Raw genomic sequence first — 21586 nt, forward strand, 5'->3', positions numbered from 1 at the left:
ATAACATTTTATTCATATGAAATATAATATATCATAATGTTGTTTTGGGTAAGAGATTATTGACGCATCCGTCATAACACATTTAATAACAATAGATTATGTATTTCGTACTTGCAAACGTTGGGGATACGTTTGATGGTGTCTAAAGTTTGTGTGTATTAATGTAAATAGCATGCGTTTACAGTGGTGTCAATAACTTGGCTGAATGTCGGGTGACGATTACGTAAAAGGGTCTCGAAGCGTCTGGAATGTACAATACAGTGTCATTTATCAGCATTCTCTCTCTTTTTAGCATAACATTGACACTCAATTAAATATAGATTACAGCATGGTACCAAGATAAAGCATCATTTAGAGCTTTCACTTGCAAATTATACATTCAACCATTGTAAAAATAACACGCCATAAACTTTCAAAATTCTTAATGTTATTTCAAACGAATATACAGTGGGTGTAGAAAGTATTCGTACACCGATCAATTTCCAAAAGAACTATGTAAAATTGTAATTTATTAACTTATTTTTTATAAACAATGACATTCTACATATTCTCGGAAATCTCTAGAATAGATAGAGTACTTTGTTATTTTAAAGATAGTCGTCTATTACGTTTCAATAATAAAATAAGGTTTGAATGTAGTATTTATACAATCTTTTTATAAAAAATAAATAGCTCACTTCTTAACTTTTTTGCTTCCAGCGTGATAAATCTTGCTTAAAATAGCAATCCTTTAAAGGTTAAGGTACACTTGGGTTCACAGAACCCTGTTGGAGTATTGATTTGTTCGTCCTCGGGCGGATAACAGAAATGTCCTTTAGCTCCAGAATTGAATGAAAATGAATTGGATTCCATATTCTTAAATAATAATTTCAATTCATTATTAGTAAAATAAAAATATATACGTTCTCTCGATCAGATAGAGAATACCTTTTTCTGCTCTCTTTATTGACAGATTTTTAGACATACTGACGCTAAAATTAGTTGCACAACTAACTATGTTAACTTTAAGGTGTCAGCTACTCTATCAATAAAGTCAACAAATCTTTCACCTCCGAATAACTTCAAGGACAGAGTTTAACGAAAAGAAAAGATCCAGAAACTGCTAGAATTTTCTATACGGTTTCTAGACGTTTTTAAAAAAATCAAACTATATATTTGCTTGTCCTAACAGAAACAGGTTTATACGATAATTGAAATTCTTTCACAGAAGATCAGAGTAATAAAACTCTCCCATTCTTTCAAACCTCGAATATTCAATCATGAAATATTTGTTTAATCTTCCAGAATTTCAAAACAATTTCCATTAGTATATATTTAAATATTTTAAAATATTTCTACGTATTTTAGTTAGGTTTTTCGTTATGTTTGCTGCAAAGAATGAAAATATACTGTTCAAACGTTTATAATTCTTGTTTAAAAATTCCAACGATGCAATGTGCCAGCTGGTAGAGACATAAAGCCATTTGCTTTTAGCCTTCACGAGACGAAGTTGCATATTAGTCTCGAGTTTCTCGTCACGTAGGCCTGAAATCAATAAGAAGATAAAGACCACACAGTGTGCTAAAAATAAGGATATTCTTTGCAGTCAAGCAGCACAAACATGCTGTGATAAAGCTTATACTTAACAAACCGTTTTCATCAAAACGACTAAATTTTAATGTTGTCACTTATATTTTTTGCCAATTTTTATCCTTTTTTATAATTTCGAGATCGTTAACATTTATTTAGCCGTAACGAGACATTTTTAAGACAAAAATCTGAATCCAAATTTGTGTGATATGTTCATTTTTAAATAAGATAAAATGAAAAATCTCGATTGGGGTAAACAAAAGGTTTGCAATTTATTCATTTTTCACAAAGTATGTAATTTAAATGATTTTCGAAAATATTCTTTCTTATAAATTTAATCAATTAAGATAATCGAAACAGTAAGTTCAACAGGAAAAAAGCTAATGAACTGATGATTTATAAATAGAATTACCTAAAAAGGGAATTTGTTGCTACACAGGACGTAGCACTTAAGATAGACTACATGAATAATAATTCATTTACCTTTCGTGATAAGCAAAAATGCTTCAAACCTTGCTTGGTTTCAACAAAATCTAGTTTCTATTTTTGAAGCTGGAAATATAAAAGAGATACGAAGGTTGAAGTCTACTTCTTTCTTGTTTTTGTGAAATTATCATTATGTCATGGTAGAATTCTGAGAATGTAAGAATTAAGATCCATCTATCTTAAAACCGATAGTTTCCGAGATATTCAGTTACGTATTATTATTTAATTGCATAGACAATTATTTATGCCCTTGAAGAATCACATGTTGCTGCAAACCTTGTATGTAGTTATGTAACTTTCATAGCATTGCTAGGACATTTTTTATTATTTTCTAACATTTATAGTGACGATACTTGCATTAAAATTTCAAATAAAGACTATAATTTCAATATTTTGATTTTTATATTATATTAATCTTAAAATAGATCCACCCTAATACTGCAATTCTCGAAGTCTATTACTGCTTTAAATTATGCTCTAAAAAATTATTATTTAAAAAAAGAAGATGGCCTTGAAATTTTCTCGAGACATCCACCAATAAAAAATCTACTGACGTTAACTTACGGTCCTCTCCAAGCCGAACAAGAGTAGATTGAGGCTATTTTTGACGTTAAAAATAAGATAATTATTCAGATGGCCTGACTTAGCTCTTTATGGCCAAAATTCTTATTTCAATCCTGATTTCATTTTTGTCGAGCATCACTCGACATTGAATCAGAAATGATGGTGCCTACGAGGTATAGTTTAACATTGTATGTATCGCATGTCATCTCGTAGCGAAAGCCGTTGGAATGTATTTAGTTTCGAAGAAAGCAGTTAATCACCCAAGGGTACGACGCATTTTGGCGATGTCGATGTTTCTTTCACGGTATATTAACGCTTGCGACGTGATGTTTGCGACGCAGTTAGTAACAGAATATTCCTTGCATAGACTGTTATTAATTGAATGTTTCTCAGACAACTCGCAAAGGAAAGATTTCTTAGGCGAAAAACATATTTATCTGCACAAACATTTTTTAAATACGATTCATGAGAGCTACAGTATCATGTTTATTAAACAAAGTCCTGAATTTAGCAATGCATTGGGTACTGTAACAAAAATATAATAATAAAAGGAAATTGATAAGTGTAATTTAAAAGGATATACGTATAGTTCCGTACAAGGATGTGTTTATGTACCTTTATTAAACGTTTCAAATGTCACGTACGGATCGCGACGAGTAAACAATTTCAAATATGTATCTACTGGTGAAACGTTTCGTTGAAGAGGCGTCAAACGTGACTGAAACGTTATGCCAGATTAGATTATTGTTTTTAATTAGATCAAGACCATACAAGCAATCATTTTTGGAATTTTGCTCGATATAATGCATTTTTACCTACATTCTAATGTTTCAAAGGCAATATATGTATATAAAGAATTTTCTAGAAAGGCTTTTAGGATTTTATTATTTATTAACATGGTCCTGATAGAGACTTAAACGGCATTCGAAAATCGATCATATATTCGATACCATTTGTGTTTTATTAATAAACAAATCTTACAACCTTACAACGTTCTTTACAAAAACTTTTTATAGGGAATACCTGAACTACTCGATATAAAATGTTTTCATTATGAACCGCTGCTATCTACCACCCAGTTTAAATTGACACAACATATTACCCACAGATAAGCTCCTTATTTTCCACAGGATTATCATTAAAAAAATATTCGCAGACGGCGTGGAAAGAAAATAAATTTATCGTTCACCTCCAGATATAGGCTACACTGTTGCAATTTCTTTTGTTTATTTTTAACTGGCATTATAACATTTGATACCTGAATCGACCTTCTGGAATAATCTTACTGTAAATGTACTGAATAATACTATTACGTTGCAAGTACGTTTTTCTATTGAAACATTATTAGCTGCTTAATAACTATATACCGATGTGTCGCCTAATAGCAAAACCTTTCATTTAAAATGCTAAAAGTCACCTACTCTAATTTAATTACATTATTAAAATACAAACTTTCATTTAAATTGCAAAAACTCACCTACTTTGTCTCATATTATTAAAACCAAGAACATTATGTTTATTCATATCTCTATGTACTGCGAACGGAAATGAAATTCATTTAAATGATACAGTGTCATTTCAGCAGGTTTTTGACTTTAAAGTAACGTTACACAATCAGACATCAGTGTTCAATTTAATTTACGTTACTTTTTCTGTAGTAAGTACCAGTTATCAAAAATCAAGGAGAAATTGATAGGGACACGTATGCGTGAGCATTTGTATGATGTAATGTACACGTACATAAGAACGATTCAGTCTCGCGCAGATGCAAGATAGCGAATTGATCCATCCGGTCGAGGTATGTCCTCGAGAGTGTCTAGAACTATCGACGTTTCTCGAGAAGGAAAGTAAATTGAAATTAAATTTGTAAAATAATGATAAATATGAAACAACGACATCGTATGTAATGCGTTGTGATGAAGATGAATATATACGACGAATATACGACACTGATTTCCATTATCTACTTTTTTGCCCAGAATGTTCTAGACAAAATTCAAAATTCAAAAGGCCTGTGTCATTAATTGATAAATAAATTTATAGATTAAACGAACTATATTATTTCTGGAACAATAAGTATATATCTATCGTATTATTAAGATCGTAAGATCGTATTATTAATATTATAAATCTATATATTTGTATTTAAAGCTATGTGTAGATATTAATATATTGTTTAAGATGAAAATTAAAAATTCGAAAAATTGTTACGATGTGTAGTTCAGAATATCATTAGAAATTAAAATCTTAATAAATTCCATTGATGTTAGTGAATGTTCTAGAAATTCTTACGAATTATTTTCTTCCACTCTTTATCGATCAATATCTTAGAATAACTACGTATATATTTACAATTTTGTTACGCTATACGTTTGCAAATTTATCAACAATTAAAAAGTTTGAGTGGATTCAGTCCTGATCGTCAATGACAGCAACAGTTTCTCCTTCCTTCGAATGCAGCAGATGAAATTACATAGTAAGTATTAGGTGTAGAATTGAATTCTGCGCCTTTCTATGATATATACATACATACCATTCACTTAAAAAGGAAAATTGTACCACTCATGATCTTTCACCAGTCATACAAGAGAGCACATGTAGTTGTAGAAACAAGTGTCAAAGCAATCTATGTTTTTCATGAAAGTTGGTACTTTAATGTAACAAAATGACGGACAAATATTTCTTGTTTAAATTAGAGTTACAAATAATTAAATATGAAGATAGAGAATCCATTTCTACACCCAATAATTGGCAAGTATACTTATAATCTACTAGAAGAACAACAAGAAATGAAATTTGTTCACTACTGAACTTCGTGTATAGAATACACTGTAATGGCCATCAGGTTGAGACTTAGATTGTGTATATAATTAATCATTTAAAGCAACAAAATGATGTGTAATTATTTTTATTTAAACTGTAGTTATGTAGTAAAATAAAATTACTGTAGTTAAAATAAACTATAGTTAAAATAAACTGTAGTTAAAATAAAATTATATTCACATTCGCCAAAGTTTCGTCATGCCGTATAACAGCTGACGTGTCGCGTGGAGAACATGGAAAGGAAGCCGGTCGTTTCGCGATCGATCTGAAATTCGCAGTTAAATCACGGAAAAAATAAAAACAAGTACCTACATCGACACTCGATAAATTAAATTGAATGTCATCTAGAAAAAAAAAAATACGAAACGTGTACGTTGACTTTATTTTCGTCCGGTAACCCGGAAACTTCTCGAAAGTCTGAGTGTAGGCCACGCGTCACACATTCAAACCCGCCTGGCATAAATACCGGCCGCGGAGGGAGAAGCTCCAGTTGCATTTGAGACACCGAAGCTATCGAAGAAGCGTATATTAATCACGAGCTTTTTGACAGAGCTCACGAGTGACAGTTTCAAGTATAAGAAAGTTTCAAGAAAAAGAAATTCGAAGACGTCCACAATGTCGCCGATGATTCCGTTGCTACTTTCCGCTTGGTGGGCAGACATGGATCGACCAAGCCGTCTGATGGATCACAGTTTGGGAACAGGTCTCTATCCTAACCCAATTCTGCTTTCTGACCTAGCAGATATCTACACGCCGATACCATCAAGAGCAGCCATCGAGTACTACAGGCAGCTAGCTGACAGGATGCGGTATGGTGACGTTGGTTCGTCGAGTAACACGAACAAGGACGAGTTCAAGGTGATGCTCGACGTTCAGCAGTTCAAACCAGAAGAGATCTCCGTGAAACTGATCGACAACTTTGTCGTCGTGGAAGCAAAACACGAAGAGAAGAAAGACCAACACGGGTACATCTCGAGACACTTCTCGAGAAGGTATTTGCTACCCTATCAAGCAGATGGGGATCAGCTGTCGTCGACAATCTCTAGCGACGGAGTTTTGACGATCACGGCACCATTCAAGCCAACAGAAGAAAAATCAAACGAACGAACGATCAAGATCGAGCAAACTGGTAAACCTGCTATTCGCTTCGACACACCTAAGCCAAAAACTCCAGAATCAACAACGACTAGCACAGATAATCCAACCACTCAGGAATCCAATAGCGTTGAAGAAACAACGGAGAGTTTGACTAAAGAAACGCCAGAGAAATAAGACTTCCATTTTCTGTATTTTCACAAAATTCATATTTCTTTTATATTCTAACGTTTTTGATATTTGATATGTATGTATGGTTTCCAATGCGTGCGTGCCTGTATGTTACATATTGATAATTAGCGTTACCATGTTATGTTCCTTCATAATTTTTAATAAAATAACGAGTTAACTTAAATCCAGTGTAATTTTAATTCTCCTTTGTCCCACGACCTTACAAGCAGACGACTCTCTTAAAAAAATCATTTCGATTGGTTCTATATCTATTTTCGAAAGGAGAAAACGTTTAAGCATAAATGCAAAAGAAAATATAAAAGAAATAAATTGTAATTATAAGATGTTGATATGGAATATCAAATAACATGTATATAAATAGAATTATCCTTGTATTTGAATTTTTTTCTTTCGATAACAAAATATTTGATACAATATTTGTCTACATGGAAATACTGTCTGAGAAGGTTTGGGATATTATTTGTGTAGGGGACGGCGATATCGAATTGTTAATGTATATGATGTCTAAAGCAGATATAATAACAGCAATAATTAAAGGTCATATTTTTTGTTCCTCCGATAGAAAGTTTAACCAAGTTTGGTACTTAGGTCATTTTAAATTTTGCGCCGCCTCCGAAAAGGTTGTATTATATTTAATAATTTAATCAAATTCAAATGGATAATAGTGCAGTTTAAATAGAAATTATTTCATACTTTTCACTGCATTTTCTCATACTGTTAATCAATTATATCTAGAGCTAGTTAGTATTCATATAAATTACCTAGAAATTATTTCATGCTTTTTAGTGCAGTTTCAATGTTTTTCGAAGTCGATTACATTTTTTTTCCAAACATTGATTTATTAAGCGAACACTTCATATGAAATTTAAAGCACTACTATCAAGAGCCAAAAGATTTTTAATATTTTAGAATCATGATTATATTTATATGTAAGTTTTGTCGGATTAATCAGAGAATTTAAAAAATATATATGCATGTATATTATATGCATATATATAATTACAGAAAAATGTTAATATTGAACCTGCTTGTTTATATACTTTGTTGATACTATTTGTAACTTTTGAAGACGATTCTATAACATAGAATCGAAATGTAAATTAATAATAGTTTACTTACCTCGATAAAGTAGGGCTATCAATTTACTAATTCTCCCAGTCTTTGATTTTATCGTTGATATAGGTCAGTGACGCCCCTCACATGCTCGTACATGTTTACATATAACGTATAACGTTAAATTGATATACATACACTTGAAAATTATAATTGCTCTAATATTGCCAGAATATTTTTTAAATATCTCTAACGCATTATTGTGCAGACATATTGTTGCAAATGTAACTATATTATTCCAGCAATATGTCCGGAATGTTCCATGAAAAGTACTACTATAGATTGGCACTCTTGTAGCTAGAATTCTCTGGAGCAATAACTGATATCCGCAACAAACTTTTCATCATTCAGTCGAACGTTGTAGCATTCATATGAAAATTTAATTCAACGTAAAAAGCGTTTCAATTTCTCGAAGGTTCAAGAAACTTTATTTTGCGCATGCCTAAAAATTTTCTGAATATGGAGTCCTAGTTCCTCGATCGAAGCGCCTACCCCTCAATGCAACGGTCGTGTTGGAAGTTAACATACCAGTCTGTCGAGAGGTAGAGAGCAGTTGTGCCGGTTCATTTCGCAAAAACAAAGAGAAACAAGTAATTACCGGATAAATTATAAAAGCAATAATGGCTGTGCTACCATTGGATTTCATTGATCTTATGGACAGATTGGAGCGTGCAGGTATCGCTAGTTCGGCTGCCGGTCTTGGCCTTCCCGCTGTTCTTCCTACCGAGGCTGGCATTCCAAAAACTTTATTGCAAATGTTGCATTTGCCGTCGTACAAAGCCGAATCAAGATGTCCCATGGCGTATTCCAGACCATGGAGCGAGCTTCTGCGGAAAGGTGAAGGTGGAGCATCGACCGTGAAAGACGACAAGGATAAATTTCGTGTAGACCTGGATGTGCAACATTTCGGACCGGATGAGATTAATGTTAAGGTCGCTGACCATTGCGTGACAGTCGAGGGGAGACACGAAGAGAAAGCAGACGATCATGGCTGGGTAGCCAGACAATTTTCAAGGAGATACATTGTGCCTGAACAATGCGATATCGAGCAGGTATCGGCGAAACTGTCTTCGGACGGTGTTCTGTCAATCATAGTGCCGCGCAAGGAAAAGCCGCTACCCAATGGCGAAAGAGTAATCAATATAGAGCATACCGGCAAGCCATCTATTCATGATTCGCCGAGCGTAGCAAATGGATCGGCAGAGCAGAACATGGAGTAAAGTTCCAGTATTAAACATTTATAAATTCCTCTAATACTTGCACATTATACGTATCCGTAACACTATCATAACACTATCACAAGTATTTAGCATTTTATGTAACATCATCGAAACGCATTTCAATAAATAGACACAAATGTCTTACGTTCAAATGTACCTTCAAGGTGTGTTTAGTTTCTTCACTCTTCTAAATTCCCACGTTATTCTTATTTGTGAGAATGAACCAATTTCGTTTTAAAAACATTTGTATTACGTTGTTTCGTTATTTTGTACGTTTGTGATAAGAACCTATATAAATGATAAGACATGATATTATTTGTTCCCTTCATAATAGTTTTAAGAACATTTTACTCGATGTGAGCGGAATGCAATTAATAAATTGATCATATAGTATCAAATGTGTAACATATACACATAAATGTATTTTAAGATTCCCTATCTTTAAATATTTTCCCTCCTATATGATTATAAAGCCAATACGGAATGGTAAGTACTGAATAATGTTATTCATATCCTAATTATTATAGAAATATATAGAATAGATTCCTAACATTAAAATTTAAATCTAAATATACTTTAACATTTATGTAATTTGTTTGCGAATAATAAATTACGGATCAATAAACTATCTAATAATCTAACTAGCTCTTGACTATACCTACGATCCGTAAAGTAAGGTTAGGATAAGCGATAACAGTTCAATGAACTAAGTTCATTCATCTCAATGTATCAGTGATGATATAACGTTGCAATTCAGAAGAATATTTATACGTACTCTTGGATATTGATTTGTTTATAAATAAGCAAACAATGTTACGTTATAATTTAGAATTCAAAGAAAACAGTTTGCAATTCTTGAATACACAAACCACTTCATAACCATTTGATGTACAGAATATACAATTAAATGATTTATAGTGAGAAAAAATGTAATAAAGTTGTAGGTATGATATTCGTTAATAAAATGGGTAAAATAATCCGGGTTAAAAAATTTAAATTACATTTTTAAACGCATAATTTCTGTTTGCAATTTCATTATACTTGCAACAAAACAGATTGATGTTCATTAAGGACAGTTAGTTAGTTAGTTAGTTGTTTATTTTCATCAGACTTTTACAGTTTGGTATGTGTTTGGAAGATACCAAACTGTAACAAATAATCGTTTTATCTAGATGAAAGTGTAGGAACTATAGTTCCTATAGCTCGTGCTACGCGGCGCGTTCTTTTCGCATAAATTTGTTGTTGTTAAAACAAAAGTAATTAATTCAAAAGACATCCTATCGGCTAACACCGTTTATTAACATTGCAAATTTAAATTATATTCTCATGTATGTAAATACATAAATAAATTGTAAATAAGTTGAGTGGAAGCTAAATTTAATTCCTACGAAAGCACAAAGAGGTTACCGAACTATATGCAAACTACATATAGTGCATGTCACTTGAAACTTTAATAGACGCCCATAGAACCCCGGCGTCAGTCTAGACGTGCTCTAGACGCTCTATGATACAGTCATCGCACCGCTAACGGCGCTCACCGAGAAAGCTGTTTTCAATGTTAAATAATGGTTCTCACGAACACTGATATCGCACAATACATCGGAGCTGTGCAACACGGCCATTGCGCAGGTCTGCGCAAAGAACTCATCTTTGTAAGAGAAAGACGGCTGTATTCAAGGACAGCTCTGGTGTTTTCCAGGCTCTTCTAGAACACGCGACGCTAGACCCCCCACTACCACGCTTTATGCGCAACGAATACGTATAAAGAGAACTACGTCGTTGCCGACAGTTGATTCACGTGTAAGCAATATAACGGTTCGGCTGTGAGTAAATCAACGATTTATCCGTGTCGTATAAACAATAACCTCAAAAATTAGTAATCAGTAATCGAATAGTGAACAAGACTCATCATTCAAGACACGTAATCGCATTCCGAATACGATACGACAGCGTGAACTGACTCTGAAGTAATTGCATAATGTCGCTGATACCACTGTTGTATTCCGACTGGTGGGAAAGTCTGGATAAGCCTCATCATCTCTGGGATCAGGATTTTGGGACAACAATAGATCTAGACAGCTTGCTGGATGAACCGGATCCATTTGCTTCTGAACTTCTGTTATATCGACCGCATAGGCATATGAGAAGACGCTATCATCCATTCCCGAAGAAAGCAAGCAAAAGTGGACGAGGTGTATCCACCGTGCAAGCCGATAAGGACAAGTTTCAAGTAACCTTAGACGTGTCACAGTATCTGCCAGAAGAGGTTACCGTCAAACTGGTGGATCGTAATGTTGTCGTTGAAGCAAAACACGAGGAGAGAGAGGATGAACACGGTTGGATTTCGAGAAAGTTTGTCAGAAAATACATTATACCATCGCAATGTGATGTCGATCGTGTTGAATCACATTTATCTTCTGATGGTATCTTATCCATCACTGCACCCAGAATGAAACCTGCGAAACCTGAAACGACTGAAAAAGTACTCAAGATACATTACACAGGAAAACCTGCTTTGGCTAATTCCGAAGATCAGGTCAATGGTACGCCAGAACCACAAAAGGAGCAACAATCTCAGCAACAACGAGTACAACAGCAGCAGCCACAACAACAAACACATCAGCGCGGACGAAAAGGAACTCATAAAAATGTATAAATCGTATTTATCACCTATATCATTCTCAGTTATCACTTTCATTTATTATTATTACTGTTCTCTTATTTCTATATTGTAACTGTAGTTTGCATTATTAATGTTAAATATAAAGTTAAACAACATTTGCAATAGCACACCATTCGCATTGCGTACAAGTACAAATGTCATAACAATTTTTGTATGATGTTTTTTCTTTTTTTATAAAAAATAAATTATTCTTTATTTGATACAAACAACGTGTACAATTTACTATTCTTGTACCTCTCCTAACTTCTTTTTTCCCATTGAAATAATTTCTAATAGACATACAGTTTATAAATCCATATATATGGGTATATAAAGATAATATTTTAATTAATTTCCTACAGATTTATAAGTAATGCATTAAACATTTAATTTGAATTCTGGATAGTAATTATAATATTAACACCTCTTCAAACTTGTTCATCGTAATGTACGTAAATTCCAAGATTATTTTCTAATTTAAAATTATCCTTTTAAAATAATAAGTACTGAGTACTCCTAATTCCATTTTCTCAAATATTTGTATTTTAAAACTTACCATAGGTAATATATGAACAAATCATGTTCATTCTTTATACAAAACTTTGAATCATTGTGAATTCACAATAAACATTATTGCAATTATTGAAATTCATATAAATATGACAATTCATGAATTTATTTACATTTCGAATCCTAAATAATTTTATATATATGTGAAAAATATTTGTTTCGTCTACAAAAAGAAAAATCTGAACTGAGGAAGGTAAGGAGACTATTTTATTTATTTCTAATCGGACAATTATATCTTGACTCACATTTTTAATGTATAATTTCTAACTGACGTCTCTTCTTAAACTCAATATTGATATATTTTTGAAAATATCCTCAAATTGTAAGGAAAAATTAATCAAACCAATCAATTGTGTGATCTTCTTAAAAATCTTATTCGAATCACAATTAGAAATGTCTAGAAATATCGAGAGTACAACGACCTGTAGGATAAACGTAAGTAAAGTATGTGGGCTTGCAGCCAACATATGTGCGTTGGCAGCTTAGAAGCCTCCAGAAAGTTCGATTTTACACTATGTAAAAATAGAATCTATAAATAGAGAGAATGTTTCAGTGAATAGAAAGTAGACAGTAGTATAAATATGTTTCGTTGACATGCCTAGTTCAAGGTAAATTTATATTTTATCTTATTTTGTGAAAAAAGTTTTATTTGAAACGAAGCAGTTTGACTTAGGACATTGAAACTTTCAATTTTTTGTAGCTTATTATTTGTATGTTAGGTTAAAATTATAGTAAACATTTTACTTTCACGTAGGTATCTTATCTTTTGTATGTTTTGCCAAAGTAGACCTTTAGAGCAAGAAAGTTGAGAAACGCTGATTTAGGAGATGGTAAATCGATACAGCCGAAATGCTGTTTTCGTTTAACAGGGGTTAATTCAAGGTGGATAGGTCCAACCGTCGTAACCGACAACCTAAAGGATGATTTAATATTCTGGAATTACCTGTAGCTTTTTTGTAAGCGAAGATACAACAAATTCGTTGAACAAAGCAACGTTGAATCTCTCATGCAGGATCACTTTTTAATGACAATTTTTGTATTTGTTGCAGTGATATGCTTGCATTTGTTACTTCGGTGTAACTAATTCATTTTTAACATCCATCGATTACAACGTTACCTAAACGTTTCTTACACAATTCCAACATTTTTCAAATGTCAACGTTTTCTACAAATTAATTGTCAACAAATTATCTTTCGAATTTTTAGTATTTCAAGAATACGAGATGAAAGAAAGCCCTAAAAGCATTAAATATTTAACAAAATATATTGCATAATCGTAATTAAAAAGCATTGGTACTACAATATGAAAAATGCAATACATACAAATAACATTTGTATTGTACATATTATAAGATTAAAAACGTAGGAAACGAAACGTGATTTTTGTTAAGAAACAATTATGTTAAGATAGATAAGAGTAATAAATTATTTTATACATAACCCAGACTAATCCGTGAAACCTGATGGCAATATAAATGCCTTAGTTACATTCGTACATGGTTTTCGTACTGCCCTTTGTTCGAAAGCATAATAAAATATGATGAGTAAAATGACTCGACAGAGAACGAAGCAACCGTCCGTTGAAGCAGCTAACAATAAAGTCACCTAAGGTTACGACTCCTCTATGTAGACCCATACGAAAATATGTACATATTTATATTAAAACCAAATAAATATTTGGAATTTCACTTTGCACAACCGCTTGAAATATAGCTTGTCTACATATATTTGTCGTAGTATATTTTTAACACTATAAAGTAATCGAATATTTAATAAAATCTAAAAAATTCACAAATATATTAACATATTCTTGAAATATATCAATTTCTTTTAATAAATTAACTTTTAATAAACGTACATTCACTACATGTTTGCTTCGAAATGGTTAAGTTAAAGTGTAGCAGCTTAAAACTTAAAACGTTTTGAGAACGTTTATTATTATCTTGAAAGTCTGGCAACGCTGTTTGGAATAATCATGCACAGAATTTGACGTATTTTTGAATATTACATTATAGTTATAAAAAGATCCTGGTACTGATTCATCAATGTATTTATTCAAAGTAACAATCTAGAACAGCGGAGAATTTTCTACAGAAAAGATTTTTTACAATTGATGTCTATACTCAAACATCATAATACATTGACATGACATTGGATTAATATATATATATATATAAGAATAATAAACTATTACGCTGACAAGTACGATCAAAATGTTGCTACTTGTTCTTTGTAATTTTATTTTTAATTAATATTTTTATGTTTAATTTTTGGTCACAAAATAAAAAGAAATGAAAGTAATTAACGAGATATGAAGAATTTGAATCATCTTTACGAATGTATTGTATAAATGATAAGATAAATAAATAACTGATAACATGAATGTTCCTTCAGTTTATAAGGTAACAGAAGTTTAAAGTCGTCTTTATAATGTGTTAAAAAAAAATAAATAAATATTTTAAAGGCTAATTTTGAACCTCTTTAATGAACCCGTAAACAGATACGTGATTGTACATGTACGTGCTATTCTGAACGTACGTACTAACTTACCAGAATATATATTGCTATTTGCACAATGGCATTACTAAGTAGAAAATTTAAGATTAATCAAATTGGTTACATTAAATTTAATATTTTTTAAACTTTCTTTTCGAATGTTAATCGAAAGGTTAATTTGATTAATGAAAATTCATCAATAATATATCTATAAAAATATACCAATGATCTAAAATATTCTTGACTTATATAGAAAATTCTAGAAGTTCGAGAAATTTCCATATTCTCCTTTCCAGATTTCGAGATTTTTAGTCAAGATTATTCTATATCAGACATTTTTGTTTAAACATCCAGAATGTTCTAGACTCTAGACATCATGGAAAAAGAAACGAGAATTAGGTTGTGTTTGTTTGAATTCATATCGTAAATTAAAAATCAAAAGTTCAGTGAATGAATTCGTTGAATAAACGTTTTCGACAAACGTTTTACTTTTCAATTAAACGTATAAAATTACAAAGGAGAAAGTCTAGAAGATATTGTTTATCGATAGCGATTATATTCGTCAAACTTTCAACTTAATAGTAATACGAATGAATAACGAACAATCGAACAATTCTTATCGATGTATATCGTTGGAAATTAAACATATATCACTGTAAACAAAAGCACTACTTTCAGCAACATGACTAATGTATTAATACACCGTGCGCCGGGTGTACTGCGATTGCGTAGTACGAAAATCTGTGTAATCGCGTATTTATAATACAAATTTTCGTTTATAGTAGAAATACTTAAGTTAATATTATTCTTGGATGACTCATGTGCCTAAAAATATCGTTGATAATTCATGAAATATAGAACATTCTCGAAAAGATGTGCACGTAGATTCAGAATGTTCTCGACACTCAATCTATAGTCAACCGGCACCGGTATAAATACGCGCGCTGCGATGCGTGGCAACAGTCAACTGAAAACGAGCAAACGAGAAGTATCAGAGCTGCGAGTGTTCAAAGCTAATTATTCCAAATCTTTTTGGAAATCGTACGTTATTTAACGTGAAGATATCAAGTGATACATCGAAAATGTCTTTGATTCCGTTGGTATTCTCTAACTGGTGGGAGGACTTGGACCGCCCACATCGGCTTTTGGATCAAGACTTCGGCCTGGGACTGTATCCTGATCAACTTCTGAGCCCTTCAAGCCTCCTCGGTCAGTATGGGCCTCTAGTAGAGAGAAGATCGAGATGCCCGCTGTTGTACTACAGACCTTGGGGTGAACTTATGCGAAAAAGCGAGGGAGGAGGCACTTCCACCGTCAAAGCAGACAAAGATAAGTTCGAGGTAGTCTTGGACGTTCAGCAGTTCAAGCCAGACGAGATCAACGTTAAGGTCGTCGACAGATGTGTCGTTATTGAGGGTAAACACGAAGAGAAACAAGACGAACACGGCTGGATTTCGAGACAATTCGTCAGAAAATACCTGATCCCTGAACAATGCAACATTGATAAACTATCATCCAGTTTGTCATCCGATGGTGTACTTACTATCACAGCACCTAGAAAGGACAAACCGGCGATCCAGAACGAGAGGACGATCTCTGTCGAAAAGACTGGCAAGCCAGCGTTGAAGGAGTCCCAGGAGGAAAGGAAGGAAGAGAAGAAAGAACAGGAGAAGAAGTCTTAAATTTTTGAACTGTATTCCTCATATTTGTGTTTCTGTTTTATACTATTTTATATCTTTCACAAATTTTTCTGTCATATAATTTATGTCACAATAGTCTAAGTATTACATTTAAAATAAAAGTGATACGTTAATATTCATTAATATTTCTCTTTTTAATCACATCTCTTCCCCTTGAATTAGGTAGTTAGTAGTAATAGGTTTAGTTTAGACAAAATAAATGTTAAATTCTTTGTAAAAGCTTTGAAAAATAATTCATGTAACATTTATCATACTCTGTGTTCTAGTCTCATTAGTGTATTATGTATCTTTCAGATTTTAAGAATTCGGTTAAAAATAAAACTGAAAAATAAAATTTTTGTGATATTCTTTTAAATTATACATATCCTATCTTTTAATTAAATAATAATATTAGGTTCATTAGATAAAATAGAAATATAAAATTCCTTCTTTGCAAAAACACTGAAAGATAATCTTATATTTGTATAGTTCAAACTATTTTTAGTATGCTGTAAACATTATGTATATTGGAATTATGCCATCTTTGGATTGATACTGCTATACATTGTCACAAAATTGTTGGAAACAAACATTAGAAACTATGATTTTAGTAAACATTATCATACATATAATGAAGTTCATTTTAATGGTATAAAAGAAAGCAAAATTTAACAGTAAGAAAACTATATTTGTATATTATTTTTCTTCATTGTATATATTTTAACAATATCCATGTGTAATAAATTTCAATATATCAAATTTGTAGGTTAGAAGATCACGTATTTTTGACAATTATATTAAAAATTATAGCCAATACAATGGAAGCACTTCCACTATTTAGTGTAAATTTGTTATATATTTATTGCTAGCCCACCATTTCGTATTTATTTTTAGTTACATTATTTTATATACAATTGTTGCAAAACTAAAAGACTTAGGCTTAACAATTTTACCTTATAGAGTATTATAATATTTAGGACTATAAGGATATAAATACAAACTGCATTTACTGTGTAAGATAGATTACATTATATCTGTGATATAATATTAATTTCATATGTAAACAGAAAGACACTTTAATATGTAGCGCAAAGTATGAATAAAAATATTTAATACTGTAAACATATGTTATTTAATATTTCATTCGTTGTAATTTTAGATAAAAGTTTAGATTAAAACAGCGTAGTTATAGACTACCTTTCAAATTGACAAAAGTTTGAATTTTATTATATTACAAGATTATTGTCAGCAAGAAAAATTGAGATCTTGAATAGATATGAAATATTTTTATCGTGAGCACCAAAAAATATTTAAATAATATGTTTGCTGATCGAAACTTTAATTTTTTATAAAATAATATTTTTGAAGAAATTTTGTTTAAGAAAAAGATGTCATTAAGAATGCCTGAATAATCATTACTGCAAAATTATTTGCAGTATATACATTTTTTACAAATAAGAAAGTATAATGAATTTATTTTTATCTTGTAATTGTATTTTTATGTTTTTATCGAATGAAATTCAGTAATTAAACGTATTCTTTACATGTTGCTTTTTATCATAGTTTGAAGATTTACAAAGCATTATACCAGAAGTTTTAATATCAGCTATCCTTCAGTACTTCTTTTAAAATAGAACCCGTATTTCTAGCTGGAACGAAGTCCGGGAATGTTGGAAGGTTTACATTTGAAAGCAATAAAGTAGATTGTGTCGATGACGTTGAATGCTGTCTACTGTGGCCAGGCCTTGGTAAAGACTGTATATAGGAGTAAAAAAAAGAATAGATATTAAAATATTCGATCTCGTAGAATATATATCATGTAAGTATATAATAAAAACAAATATTCTTACTGATGTTTGAATTGGCAGTGCTGGTAATTGTGGTTTAGGTTTTGATTCGCTTTCTAGGAATCTTACGAACGCGGCCGATAAAGATGCATCTTGATCCTGAAAAATACAAATAATTATATATAATGAGTGATGTGTGAACAATTTAAAATTATAATTTTTACATTTATATTATATATATACATATATAATTGTAAAATACGTTCAAATTTCACTTAATCGAAAAAAATGATTAATATCGAAATAATATCGATTCAGTGTACGCCATGCAAGCAACGGCATCTATTCGATATATCGTAATTACTGCACTTGGCGCGAAAGCGTTGTGCAACGAAAAGTAGTTTGACGAATTGTTTCAGTGAGAAATGTTTAATTATATATCAAGTGATTAAGGAAGAATGAATTATAAGGAATTGCAAAGAAATGTTAGTTTACCTTATTAGGAACTGTAGATCCGCTACTTAAACGTGAAAACCAACTACTTTGTGCGGCCGCGTTGTTCAAACCAGCTTTTTCCTTTTCTACTTCATCGAAATCCAAAATCGTAGAGAATACTCTGAGCACCGAAGACTTGTCCGCTGCCGATGAAACCAGGTAACCCAACAAAAGATTTTTAATGAGAGTTCTGGAAAAAATAAGCGCTTATTTACAATTACCGTCAATTTTCTATAATACAATTAATAGAAGACTAACTTATCAACTTTTCCCTCTCCACTTTGTTTCGCTTCTTCTATCCTTTGATCAGCAGTATTTACGAGATTTGCCAATCGGTCCACTATAAATAAATAAAAAAAATGAGAAATGCGGTATTAAATGCAGAAATCAATATAAATGTTTTAAGTGAATAAGTTATATGGCACTGCCAATTTGATAATGAGCCTGAAAATGGAATCTAAATAGAACAATTAATTATTTAAGGACTAGTTTAGTAGTTTTTGTTTCGTTTCTGTACATGTGCATTCCAGCGTTGTAAAGTTGGCAGATTCGAAGGTCGAAAAGACATGAGCGTAAGTATGACACAAGTACTGGTTGTCTGAATATCACACCAGTACCTGATGTAATACTCACACCCGTGTCTTGATTGCTCATGCTGCATTCTTCATTTATCATGCCGTACTAGCTAACTAATTTTCACGCATGCCACTAGAAGTAAAAAAGCTATATTAATATAGTAATAAGTACTTTAGTATAAAAGTTGCAATATAATAATATAATTAGTATGTTATTATCATATAAATCATTACATTTGAATACAATAGCTATCTTATTATGATTTTATAAATTCATTACAAATTATATCATAAAAGTCATTTTATATATTAAAATAATTTGTTTTAAATATAGTAGAGCATAAAATACTTTCATTTATGTAAAATATGAAACTAGATACGTCAAAGAATGTGGTCATTTGAAACTTGATAATATATTGGTACAAAAACAAAATAAATTAAACATTAATGCATATTCATTGTACAAAATAGAATCAAATAAAATCAAAGTATACAGTATAGATAGCAAAATGAAAGTTTTTAACTACATGCTTTCATCCTTGTAGGATAATGGTAACGGGTGGGAAACCCCACGAGGTAATATGAGCTTTTACAATTTACACGCTCACAGTTACCGCATGAGATTACCCACTCTGGCGCTACCAAATTTTCATTATACAGTGTGTTATGTGTAACCCTAATATATATTGAATTAAATATTTTGTTTTATTAGTGAAATTCTTATTAATATTAATAGTAAAATTATTATATCCACAGTCATATAGTACCCACAACAGAAATTATATAAATACATAGCTCTCTTATACCTGAATTACAAACTTGTAAGTCATATGATGTAGATACAATAAAAATGATTATACAATTGAGTATGATTATACACATAATTTCACACTTAACTGTAGAGTATAGCAGTACTGCAAACTCATTGTAATTAGTACTTTATTTCAAGGATCAAGAGCTTTGACATTACCTAATACATCACTTTTATATTGTATGTGCATCGATAACTCAATTGCATAAATTGCAAGATCATACAAATTGTTAAGTGCAAAAGTATAACAAGAACTTAGTAACAATATTTATAATGATACAAGTGAAAAGTTATGAGACATCAAATTGGGAATAGTAATTTAATACAGAAATATGTACAATTTAGTCTTCATGTTTCCCTTATTCCTTAGTAGTATTTTATTTAAGAGATCAGGAATATTTTTTTAGAAATATGGGATAAGATACCAGCACCAGTGGCAATGCATGAGCCAACGAAGATGTGATTTAGTGTGCTAAGGCGACGATCCAGTTCGTAGCCGGATACCAGCAAGAATCCTGGGCTATTGTCAAAAATCCCAGAATTACCAGCTGATATTTGACTACGTCACCGGAGTTTCTATGTGTTTGCTTTTGCAGATTAGTCACAGATCACACTCAAACCAATAATTATAGAATGGAATTCAACCATTTCACCAGTAGATAAATTGTGTTTTGAATGTATGATTTGCATGTTGATTTATAGCAAGCAGTTACTGCACCAGAATCTTTTTCATAATTATATAAAATGTGTTTTCTTACTTTATATGTAAAAAGAGTTTAAGTAGTCTAATGTAGTTTTAGAAAATATCAGTATTAATATCTACATTTTCTTGTATTTATTTATAGTACTATACCAGTAATGATGTAATGTCTGTGTGATTGTACATTCAAGTTAACATATTAATTAATGATCAGAAGAAATCACAATGTGTTTTTAGTTTAGCTTAAATGTAATACGCATTGCAAAATTGAATAAAACATAGGTGCTTTAAAAAAAGGTTTTCAAAAAATATCTTTCACATAAGAATAATCCACTTACAAGGAAAATTTGCACTACAAAATATAAAATCAATAAATACATGTGTAATCACAAAATAGTAGAATAGTGAATTATTCTCAATATGATAGCATTCAATATCTAATGACATTCAGCAATTTACATTATAGAGTTCCATAGTTAAGCGATATTTAGCATCACTCTAACTGAAAAGTTACATTATTTAAAATATTTATGGATTATCATTTTCTTTATATATAACACAGAAACCCCGAATATATATTACCACACCAATTAAGCACATACAGATATTATTTACTTACGTTTAGCAATAGTTCTCGTAAACGACCTTATACATATATATAACATATTTGAAAATGTAACACCTGTATAATAGTTGTTTGTGAATCAAGAGGTATCAGTTTTTTTCATAAATGTATTAAAATTTTATGA

General features: G+C 31.3%; 5 protein-coding genes across 6 annotated transcripts in view; 4 read left to right on the top strand and 1 right to left on the bottom strand.

Moving 5' to 3' along the window:
• The first annotated feature begins 5917 nt into the window (after positions 1-5917).
• LOC128873069 (protein lethal(2)essential for life-like) lies at positions 5918-6892 on the top strand. The gene has a single exon (XM_054116328.1). The coding sequence runs from the start codon at positions 6058-6060 to the stop codon at positions 6712-6714; it is 657 nt and encodes a 218-aa protein (XP_053972303.1). The 5' UTR covers positions 5918-6057; the 3' UTR covers positions 6715-6892.
• A 1458-nt stretch (positions 6893-8350) lies between these two features.
• LOC128873213 (protein lethal(2)essential for life-like) lies at positions 8351-9218 on the top strand. Its single transcript, XM_054116600.1, has one exon. The coding sequence runs from the start codon at positions 8463-8465 to the stop codon at positions 9060-9062; it is 600 nt and encodes a 199-aa protein (XP_053972575.1). The 5' UTR covers positions 8351-8462; the 3' UTR covers positions 9063-9218.
• A 1620-nt stretch (positions 9219-10838) lies between these two features.
• On the top strand, positions 10839-11954 carry LOC128873190 (protein lethal(2)essential for life-like). Its single transcript, XM_054116566.1, has one exon. The coding sequence runs from the start codon at positions 11041-11043 to the stop codon at positions 11716-11718; it is 678 nt and encodes a 225-aa protein (XP_053972541.1). The 5' UTR covers positions 10839-11040; the 3' UTR covers positions 11719-11954.
• Positions 11955-15734: 3780 nt separating this feature from the next.
• On the top strand, positions 15735-16613 carry LOC128874431 (protein lethal(2)essential for life-like). The gene has a single exon (XM_054119223.1). It carries the CDS (start codon positions 15873-15875, stop codon positions 16470-16472), a length of 600 nt encoding a protein of 199 aa, XP_053975198.1. The 5' UTR covers positions 15735-15872; the 3' UTR covers positions 16473-16613.
• LOC128874430 (thyroid receptor-interacting protein 11-like) overlaps positions 16464-21586 on the bottom strand; it is an 81683-nt gene continuing 76560 nt past the window's right edge. For both annotated transcript variants that reach the window (XM_054119221.1, XM_054119222.1), the window contains 4 exons: positions 19010-19091; positions 18752-18941; positions 18320-18415; positions 16464-18224 (listed from right to left, as the gene is read on the bottom strand). In XM_054119221.1, the coding sequence (XP_053975196.1) occupies positions 18072-18224; positions 18320-18415; positions 18752-18941; positions 19010-19091 (521 nt within the window). In that variant the 3' untranslated portion in view covers positions 16464-18071. The remainder of the gene's footprint in view (positions 18225-18319; positions 18416-18751; positions 18942-19009; positions 19092-21586) is intronic.

Source organism: Hylaeus volcanicus, chromosome 3, assembly GCF_026283585.1.
Source record: "Hylaeus volcanicus isolate JK05 chromosome 3, UHH_iyHylVolc1.0_haploid, whole genome shotgun sequence".
Lineage (NCBI taxonomy): Eukaryota > Metazoa > Arthropoda > Insecta > Hymenoptera > Colletidae > Hylaeus > Hylaeus volcanicus.

What these genes read in the sequence shown, in the direction of transcription:
- LOC128873069 (XM_054116328.1), top strand. Translation starts at nt 6,058, where the DNA reads ATGTCGCCGATGATTCCGTTGCTACTTTCCGCTTGGTGGGCAGACATG.
- LOC128874431 (XM_054119223.1), top strand. Translation starts at nt 15,873, where the DNA reads ATGTCTTTGATTCCGTTGGTATTCTCTAACTGGTGGGAGGACTTGGAC.
- LOC128873190 (XM_054116566.1), top strand. Translation starts at nt 11,041, where the DNA reads ATGTCGCTGATACCACTGTTGTATTCCGACTGGTGGGAAAGTCTGGAT.
- LOC128873213 (XM_054116600.1), top strand. Translation starts at nt 8,463, where the DNA reads ATGGCTGTGCTACCATTGGATTTCATTGATCTTATGGACAGATTGGAG.